The following is a 10,114-nucleotide window of genomic DNA, read 5'->3' on the forward strand; positions in this document are numbered from 1 at the left end:
TTTAAAAATGGAAATAAAAAACCTAAAGTCTAAGCCACTTAAAACAAAGAAAAAACACACTGTTTTTGTACTGCCGTCCAGTCCAATATTCCAAATAATGAAATATCAGTTAGGTCTTTTCATTATCTACAAAGAACTGGTGACTCCCTGTGCAAGAAAAACAGACAAGAGCATATGCCAAGATAAACTTTTTTCTTTTCTTTTATTCTACATATAGTGTTTATTATTTTTTAACTCGGCAAAAAAGCAACTGTTTCCCCCAGAAATAAAAATAAAATCCCTTTAAGAAGAAATGCAACAATTGCTCTCACTTTCAATACTATTTTATTGCAACTGGATGAATGTTTTCTAAATTGTGCATTACACCATAATATACAGGATTACAAACAAAATTACAGTACAGATCGATTCCAGTGGTACCAGCATCACATCTCAAACAGCACTTATTCTGGACTGCATTTTACATGCAATAGCTATTGTTCTAATTATGAATTAAATGGTTTGAATTTATTTAAGCTACTGTACTAATTGACTACAATAGATATAAATCCCAACATTAACAACCTGATTAGATTTAGGCTCAGATTTATTACATGAATATATGACAAACCACCATTTTTGTGACTATGTATAAAATCATGCATTTATATTTTCTGGAAACATCAATAGCTTCAGATTCTCTGTAAAATCATGGAATGCAAAGGAGTAAAAGACTAAAAAGTAACAGTGCAAATGGTATGTGATAGTCAAGCAGCTTTTGATTTAAAGAAGGGTATGTTCGCATTTATTTATAATATGTATATACAAGCTTGTGCAAGTAATGTGTTGAATTGATATGTTTTGATAGGGAATGTATCTCTTAATTTTTTATTCTCTTGAAAATTATGATTCTGGTTTTTATTTTAGGGAGAGGGTAAGACTTTAAAGTGAAATGAATTGCTCAAATTGTGCAATTTTTTTTTTTTTTTTTTTTACAATTGGAGAGGAAAGAAGTGCTAAGGCAACACAATAACTTTCTAAGCACTTTTCTGCTGGTTTAAATTAGTTAAATTATTTTGTATAAATTAGATATAATTCTACTTTTCTGATATGTATAAAAATTGATGAAGCTGCATGGTTTTAAAATAGGAAATCCACATTATAAAAAGTCATTAAAAATTCTGTACAAAATCACAATAAAATAATTCAGCATGGGAAAGGTAACAAGTAGTAAAATGCTGGTTGAAAAATATATATTTATATATATTTTAATTGGCCCATTACTAGTTTAAAAATTGCATAGATCCTAATTATTGCTTGTGATTTTGTTATCCCGATCAGATAATTAATACGATCTGAATACAGCTACACCAAATTCGTGGTGTATTTTTTTAACTTTACTGTATTTTTTTTTTTAAAATAGAAGAGCTATAGAAAATAATACATAAGGTGAACAGGAACTTTGATCCCCTGTTTCTTCCAAAGGCAGTAATGACAATAAATACATATATCACTTGAAGCTTGGAGTATTTGCACTTTGCAGCAGTAGTACCCAAAGGGCTGCCTTTTGTAAACACGACAGTCACTGTAAGCACAGTGGGTTCGTTTCCCGGAAATGGTGAAACTGGCGTGCCTCTAATCATGAAAGATGGCATTGAGCTGGGCACTCATGACTCGCTCATGATGTGAATGGCTATCGAAGGACATAATATTGTCTATGGGGATCTCGCAGCGAGGGGCAGCGGTGCCCGAGAAGATTGATCCGTGGCTTTGGGCCCCTGCCAGGGTCGCTGCAGGATAGTGCATGGTAAAGGCATAATTTTTCTCAAACTCGGCGGACGGTTCGTGTTTGAAAGAGAAGTTGCCATTGATGCTGAGCGGCGGGCTGAGGGGTCCATCAAAGGAAGGGCTGGTGCAATCAGTCAGAGGGCTTTCAAAGAAGGGCTCCAGCGCTGCGCTGTAGGCGTGCGGCGGCGGCTTAACGTGGAAGACATGGGAGCTGTCCATGGTACCGTAAGGCGGACTGGGCAGCCCAGGCGACTGGTAGGAGTAGGGGTGTACAGGGAAGGAAGCGCTGGCCGTCGGCAGGTGCGGGGGCATGTCCTGGTTCTGCTCAGGCAGAAAAGTCCGAGGATTGAGTTGCAGGCAGCCCGCAACCAGGTTGGTGGTGGGTTGGGATAAGCCCTTGCAAAGCGTCTGAACGAAGGAGACCAGGTCTGGGCTTTTGCCTGAGCGCAGGATCTCCGACAGAGCCCAGATGTAGTTCTTGGCCAAGCGCAGAGTCTCGATTTTGGACAGCTTCTGCGTCTTAGAATAGCAAGGCACCACCTTGCGCAGGTTGTCTAGCGCCGCGTTCAGTCCGTGCATGCGGTTCCGCTCCCGGGCGTTAGCCTTCATGCGTCTCAATTTAAAACGCTCCAGGCGAGCCTTGGTCATCTTCTTCTTTTTGGGGCCGCGTCTCTTGGGCTTTTGATCGTCATCCTCCTCTTCCTCTTCTTCCTCCTCTTCCAGGTCCTCATCTTCGTCCTCCTCCTCTCCCCCGTTCCTCAGTGAGTCCTCCTCTGCGTTCATGGCTTCGAGGTCGTCCTCCTTCTTGTCTGCCTCGTGCTCCTCGTCCTGAGAACTGAGACACTCGTCTGTCCAGCTTGGAGGACCTTGGGGCTGAGGCTCGCCCATCAGCCCACTCTCGCTGTACGATTTGGTCATGTTTCGATTTCCTACATTCAACAGGGGAGAGGCAAACAGAAAGAAAAGCAGAAAAACGCTATATTCAGAAGCCAGATACGCCTTTAGCTTCCACTCCCTAAACCTGTACAAATGCTTGCGAAAAGTACCTGCCCATTACAAAATGAATGCCTCTGAGAAAAAGTTAAATGCAGTGTTTTATAATGGCGCTTGCGTGCGTGTGCCCCGCTAGTACGTAGGAGTGAGGACAGGACTGGGGGAGGGCAGTGAATATGTATATGTGTACACCACTCACTCACGCATATGTGTTTGTATCCTAGTGATTAACTTAAATATGTTTATGGTGGTTGCCCGACAGGATAATGTGTGTGGAAATGAGTGTACATTTCAGCGACTTCATGTTTATCCAAATGTGTTCAAAGTCACTCATAACTCCACACACACACACAAAAAGCTAAAAAATCACACATTCTACTTCCATTTCTGTCCTGGCTTCCAGATACTTAGCGATTTAAGTTGAACAGCCATTGCGTAATTTACTAATACTGGCAGAGATTTTTAAGAAGATTACACCGACGGGATACTGAAAAGCAAATACAGAAAGGAGGAAAAATAGTTTCCACCAAATTGTTTCACCATCAATGTAACATTTGGCAACAAAAGTGGACAGGGTCTTCCACCCCTCCCTCGCCTTTCTTTTCTCGTTTTCCATCTCTGGCCCGCCGCTAAATTTCCACCTTGTACAAAAGCGCTCGCTGCAGGGCGAGGGCTGGGGGCGCGGCGCAGAGCGCTCTCCCACGCGCCGGGGATCAGGTGCGGAAGGCTCCTCTCTAATAAACAGCCCATTGAAAGGGCCGCCCGCTCTTTATTGGGGCTTTTCAAAGTTCGCCTCAAACCTCCCTTTAAAAGATTGAGTAATTATAATGGTCAGCGATTGGCAACCGCGAAGTTGCCGCTTCTAGTAAGGAAAATAAAAAGCCTTTAGTAAAAAAAGTGAATTTCTGGCTCCAGTAGTGGCTGCTGGGGACTTGGCCGCCTCTGGAGCGGTAACAGGTAGCAGGAGTGAGTCCCTCTCCCTTTCTCCACTTTCCCCCCTCTCAACTAAACTACCTCTGAATCTGATTTATTTTCCATGGTGTGAATACTCAAGGTATCTATGTCCCTTTCATTCACTGAAAACACAGTTTCACACTCCCAATGTGCGTAAAATACATGCACACTAAATATATATTGATAACACATTTTTTTCTTACTGTAAGAAGTGAGAAAGTGAAGTCATTATTGCTTTTGGGCTTTAAAATCAGCACTAGCAGATAATCATAGTTAGCGTGTATTCTTTTAAAAAATCCAAGAAGCTCCTATGCTATCCACAAAAGAAACCCAAATTTTTAAAATTTAAATTAGAAAGCCTGCAGGGGGTACTTGAGTGACAGGACTCATTATGTGTGAGTACTTATGGGCAATTATGGAGAGGGATGCTGTTCTCAATACACATACACACTCTCGCAAACGCACACATACAGAATATGTAGGTGCATCAGTCTTCAGTTATTGCTTCTATTCTAGGGCAAAAAAATGAAAGAACTGTAATTACCTTTGTTGTTAGTAGGTCCTGAGCAGTGATAGTCTCATAACCCTGGGGCCTCCGGACGCCGTGCCTCCTGCGTGGGCGAATTCCTCGTGTCCTGGCCTCGCGGGCGCTCAGGTTATATAGCCCAGTTAGTGATGCTAAGCGCGGGCGGGGCCGCTAGCTGAGGGGCTAGCCGGTCTCTGCGCCTGACGCCTGCGCACGCGTCCAGGCTGTGCGCTCCCCGTTCTCCCCTCCTCCCCACTTCTCCCCACGCCTTGCTCGTCTCCCGCCCTCCTCCGACAACCGCTCCCCTCACCCTCCACCCCTACCCCCGCCCCTTCTCCTTCCTCCCCGGCATGCGCCATATGGTCTTCCCGGTCCAGCCAAGAGCCTGGAACCACGTGACCTGCCCATTTGTATGCCGCGGAGCGCTCCATTCCGGCCCCTTTGTGGCCAGAAGAAAGTGGCCCATCTGTCGCCAGTTAGAGACTCCGCGGACCTGTTTTTACCCGCAGGAGAGATTAACCCTTTCAGGCGGCAGAAGGGACAGGGGATAGAGGGGGGAGGGGATTTGAGAGAAGGAAGGGAAAAGCTAATGTGAACTAGGTCTAGATCAGAGCGAGTGGCCTGCTTTCGCGCCGGAAGTAGGACAGAGGTGAAAGAGGCAGAAGCGGGGAGACTGAGGCACGCAGTGAAGAGTCCTTGCTCCTTTCGATTTCTTGCCCTGACACTGGCATCCAGAGCAGCATGACTCCTTGCTCTCTCTGAAAGGCCCATCCCTTGGCTTCTTCTCCTTGGCAGACGCTTTGATCATTGGCGCCAAAGGATGGCTTCTCCTAATCTCCGTCCGCCCCTCTAAGCAAACATATACGCCATATAAAAGCGGCTTCATCTGTAAACGCAGCGTTAACATTAGTTCCCCAACCTCCCTAACCGGATCGTCCTCTTCCTGTTCCTTCAGTACAGAAGATTTGTACCTGCCATTCTATCCCTATCATACGTGCAATCCTTCATGTCCTGACCCTCAGCTACCACTGTCCCGCCAGACCCTCTCACTACGTCATTCCCCACCTCCATCCCCAGGATCTTGTCCTCAAAGCGAGCTAGTTCTCGCGAGGAGGCCTTGGCTCCATTGGCCTTTGCGCTCTCTTATGTGGGAGCTGGGGACTTCTTTGACGGTTGGATTCTGCCTTTTAACCATGGCCACTGGGTTGCTGCAAAGGGCACCCTCACTCAGCCAGTCCAGGGACGCTTCTGGTTCCCTGGCCAGCCTGCCCTGCACGGCCTCGGCTCTCTGGTACAGGCATTGAACACAAGTACTGTGGTGGACACCTCGCCACAGCCGGACCTGCGCTCTTGCTCCCCTCAATCTCGGGTCTGTATAAAATACTTGATTCAGACAAGCCTTTTCAAAGAGAAGATGCAATGGGCCTGTGCTGAACGGGTCTTTCCGATCTCTTTCTAGAAACGCCTTTAGCACAACCCCGGGAAGGATTAATGGCTGCAAACTCCTCCAGACTTCAAAGCCTCTGATTTGAAACTCCCACCTTGAAGGTCAAGCAAAGACCACAGAAATTCTCGATCAGTTCTGAAGGAGCCATATTTTTGCCTAAATAGCAATTCTTTACTCTTTTCGAACAACGGTTTTCCAGAATAATAGATTTTAAAAAGAAAGAAAGAAACTGGCCTGTCTATTCGTTCTTTCCCAGCTTTGCTTCTAATCCTTCATTAACTAACTCCTTACCCCCTCCCAGACCTGAAACCCTCTGCAATAAATACCTCTTACGTGAGTTGCTTATTTAAAGGCAATTGCACTAAACATCCCTAGAGTTTGCAAACAGTGTCAGGGTTGAGAGGCTGGATTGGGGTGCATCTGGGAGAGGGTGGGGACGGGGAGAGAAAGTAGGGGTAGAGGAAGAGGGTTCTAGCCAGATCGCCGGTGTCTGAAGGTAGCAGGTGCAGCCTTAGCTGCACAGTACTAATCTAAAAGGGCTTGCCACCGAAGCGTGGCGTGAATCGTTGTGGGGTTCCGGAGTTTTGCTTGCTTTTCTACATTCACTCGGCTGACAAAGCACATAGGGGAGGATAAAATAATTCACTCAGGAGCCTGGTCCCAGGATTTACCCCTGTACTGTCTGTATCTTCAGTGTTGGGCTAAAACTCGAGGGCGTCGGAGTACTAGCCCTTAGAAGGTAGTACACAGCCCGAGGTTCGAGGACGTCTGCGGCAGGGCCAGGTTAAGTGCTGCCCCTCACCCGGCAGCTGCCCCGACTGGCAGCACACCATGCCGCAGGCATATGGAACTCGTGCCTAGGCTCTCATTTTTCTAACTTTGGGGAGTTCCGGAGGAGATCTGGGGACGGACTGGGAGAAAGGACTCCAGCTAACTTCGAGGTCAGGGGTAGCTTAGAGGTCCCTCTGCTAAATCCTTGTCCTCACCCCCAGAAAGCAGAAACTTCTCCAGTTCGCGACATCCTGTGCAATACCGGAGAATTATGGTGGAGTCAGATGTTCTTGAGCAAGAGGGCCGCCCGAGTGTTTTGCCAGACGGAGACTCAAATGCGTAAAGTGCGGGAATTACTAGTCTGTTTCCTCCCTCTACCCTTGATAAATTCATCTCTAATCCCACTGCGCGTTGTTCGCTCAGGCCTGGGGATTTGTACAAAGGAAAGGCCACTCCAGGATGTTTCAGAGACCGGGCTGAGGTTGGGTCTCACGGTGGCTGTCCTTGGGCTTCCCATCCCGTAGCGCTCCGATGTGACCCTCCTCTGCGCGGAAAATTTCGACCTTGGGCGCCGGCATCGCGACGCTCAGCCAGTGCCCGCGAGGCTCCCGGGAGATGCGGGGTAGTAAGGCCCTAAAGGGAAGAGCCTGGACACGGCCTGGATTGAGATGCGTTTTGTTTGGGGTTGAAGGCGCGAGAAATTGGGGCGAGAGAAGAGTGTCAGCCGGATCCGGGAGAGGACAGAGCTGAAGGAGCGGCGGGCCTCAGCTCTGAGGACATTCTCCGCGGCCCTCCTTATTTTCTTCTCTTTGGACTTGTTTGGACGGTTGCACACTTTTCCCCCTCCTGATTCCCTAAGTTTTTTATCTCTCCCCTCGCTGCGGGTTAGCTGTACTCCCCCAGCTCCCGTCCCTACTGGGCGCTGCAGGCTACCCAGCGGCACGCGAACCGCACGCGCGGACAACAAAAGCCGCTTTCATGACTCACTGCCCTCGAGCAATGCCCCAAATCTGCCGCCTCCCGGGTCCCCGCTCAGAGCGCGCGGCGCGGGCCGGGCGTCCCGGCCGTTACAGCGGCAGCCGGAACGCCCGCGGGAAGCGGGGCGGGAGGAGGCGTGTGGCCGGGGGTGGGGAGAGGGGAGTGTGGCCTGGGCCGGGTGGAGGGGAAGGGGGAGGCGTGTGGGGGGATGGGGGTGGGGAAGGGATGGAAGCGTGTGGCCCGGACGTAGGGGGTGGGAAGCGTGTGGCTGGAGGCGAAAGCGGGCGGGGGGGGGGGGCGGGAGGTGGGGGGCGAAGCATTCACAGGGCCAAGATAAAGAGCAGGGGCCGGGCCGGCGTCCCTGGCGGTGACCTGTTTCTCAGGGAAACAGATGCTCGCTCTTGCAAAAGGAGGTTTGCGTTCAATGAAAGGATCAAGTGTGGCCAGGGCAGCCCGGCCGACCTCGAGAGGTTCCCGCGTCCTCTCCCCGCCCTGCCTAGGAGGGGGGTGTCGGGGCCTGGGCGCGAGAGAGGGGGGTGAGGGGGCCGGGTGGCTGAGGGCCCCGCGAGACCGTGGGCCTCAGGGGCCGCAGGAACGGAGGGCCGAGAGCTGCAGGTCCTGCACGGGCTGGGTAGCTCGGAGGCTCTTGAGAGCTTCGGGGGATGAAGGGGGGTTGATGCGGGTTCTGACCAGACCGCCGACGCGGCGCCTCCGCCCCGGGGGAGGCAGTTGGGCTCCCGGGTCCTGGCCTGAGGCTGGAGCTGCCCAGGCTCGACAGGCAGGAGACCCGGGAGAGCCAAGAGCAACGAGAGACGCTATTAAAATGCCTCGCCGTCGCCCCGAGCGCAAAACCCATCCTCCCCAAATCTCCTGGGCTTGCGGCATAATCTTAATTAAGATAATTGATTCATATTGCACCTGCGAGAACGGAAAAAATTGATTTCAACCCCCAACCCCACAAATCGCTTAGAGCTATTGGATGGAGCACGACGCGACTGTGATTTAGGGAGTGATTTAGTGCCAGGCTTCCCCAGCTCGGCCTGCCTGGGCCTTTTTATTTATTATTTATGCCCTCCCGGTACCGACGGGGCTTTGGTGACTCCTTTCTCGGCTCCCAAAGACCCTGGAAGGACTTGTCTCTGATTCCCTGTCAGGATCGAGGGGCTTTCCTTAAACCATCCAACACTCAGAATCAACAACGTAAAATCAACTCAGTAGAAGCATCTTGGCAGGCGTAGGTCGCGGGCACAATTGCTCAAGGCCTCGTGCGTTCGATGCCCTGTGTGTGCAAAAGTGTGTGATTGCACTTGAATGTACGTGTGTGAATCCGTGTGTGTGCAAGATTATGTGAATGTGTGTGCAAATCGTGTGTGCATATGAGTGTGTGATTGTTAGTGTGTGAACATATGAATGTGTGCAAGTGTGTGTCAATGAATGTGAATGTGTATGTGAGTGTGGGCATAAGTGGATGGGTGTGAGAGTGTCTGTAAGTGTATGTCCACGGTCGCACCTGCTCTCGGATGAGGAGCGTGAGCAGAGGGCGCACACCTGTTTCCCGGGGATCGAGGAACAGCTTGCTGTCCAAAGGGGATCGCAGGGCCACGGAACTGACAAACACACACTATTTGCCAACCTTTGCCTTAATAGAAAGAAGCAAGCAAACAAAAATCCTCGGTATCTGTGTGTAGCTTCAGGAATGGAGAGCCGAGACACACCGACGGCGCCGGAGCGTCCCAAGAACAATGGCTGCTGCAGTGGGTTGGGAGAGAAGACCCGGACAAGTTCCTAAAGGCACGGGAGGAACGCGAGCAAACCAGGTTTAGGGCCCCAGGCGAATTGTGGAAGGAATGACTGCCTCAACCTATCAGCACCGTGGACAATTCTCACTCCAAAGGCCCTGACCTTCGGCCTACTAGATTCAGCAAAATCTCTCTTCCTCCCTTCCTTCCTCCTTTCCTTCCTCCATTCCTCCTTTCCTTCCTTCCTTCCCTCCCTCCCCTTCCTCCTCCTTTCCTTCCTTTCCTCCCTCCCCTTCTTCCTCCTTTCTTTCCCTTCCTCCTTTCCACTCTTCCCTGTTTGCTTTGTTTCAAAAACAAAAACAAACAGACAAACAAAAAACATGGGGCACCATGACTGAGCTTTTAGTCAGAGTCCTGTAACTCTGCATCTAATTAGCCACATCCTCACAGTAAGTTTCCTATAAAACTAAGTAGCCAGATTTAGGGGTAAGGAAAGAGCTTAAACTATAATTTGAGCTGGCTAGTCTGAAACAAAGACAGAAATCATAAATTGAATAGCTTTCAAAAAGATAGTCATTATTCCAATATTTGCACTTATTTGCCACACAGCTTCGAAACCAAAATGAATTTCTTTTTTACTGTCCATAGAAGTAATAAAATATCTCTAAAAATGTTTTTGATTTTGCTTGTGTTTTATGGAGTATAAGTTTTATTGAAAATATAAAATCTTTTTCACCATCACTTTATCAACACTTCAGTTATTTCATACTGTAAACAATTTCTGGTAAATTCATGAAAAAATAAGCCAACAGAAGTTAAATGGTATTATTCACTCAGATTCAGTGAGCCACACAATTAGCTAAATCATGCCAGATCTAAAATATTACATATTGAGCAGTCATAACTTATCCAACATATACTGGAAAAGTCTAGTAAAGA

The 10,114-nt window shown here is 48.8% G+C and overlaps 1 protein-coding gene across 1 annotated transcript; it reads right to left on the bottom strand.

Moving 5' to 3' along the window:
* Positions 1-307: 307 nt before the first annotated feature.
* Positions 308-4,470, bottom strand: NEUROD1 (neuronal differentiation 1). Its single transcript, XM_055289912.2, has 2 exons — positions 4,259-4,470; positions 308-2,696 (listed from the first exon to the last, which is right to left on the bottom strand). The coding sequence occupies exon 2, from the start codon at positions 2,683-2,685 to the stop codon at positions 1,615-1,617; it is 1,071 nt and encodes a 356-aa protein (XP_055145887.1). The 5' UTR covers positions 2,686-2,696; positions 4,259-4,470; the 3' UTR covers positions 308-1,614.
* Between the last annotated feature and the right edge of the window lie 5,644 nt (positions 4,471-10,114).

This window comes from Symphalangus syndactylus, chromosome 8, assembly GCF_028878055.3.
Source record: "Symphalangus syndactylus isolate Jambi chromosome 8, NHGRI_mSymSyn1-v2.1_pri, whole genome shotgun sequence".
NCBI lineage: Eukaryota > Metazoa > Chordata > Mammalia > Primates > Hylobatidae > Symphalangus > Symphalangus syndactylus.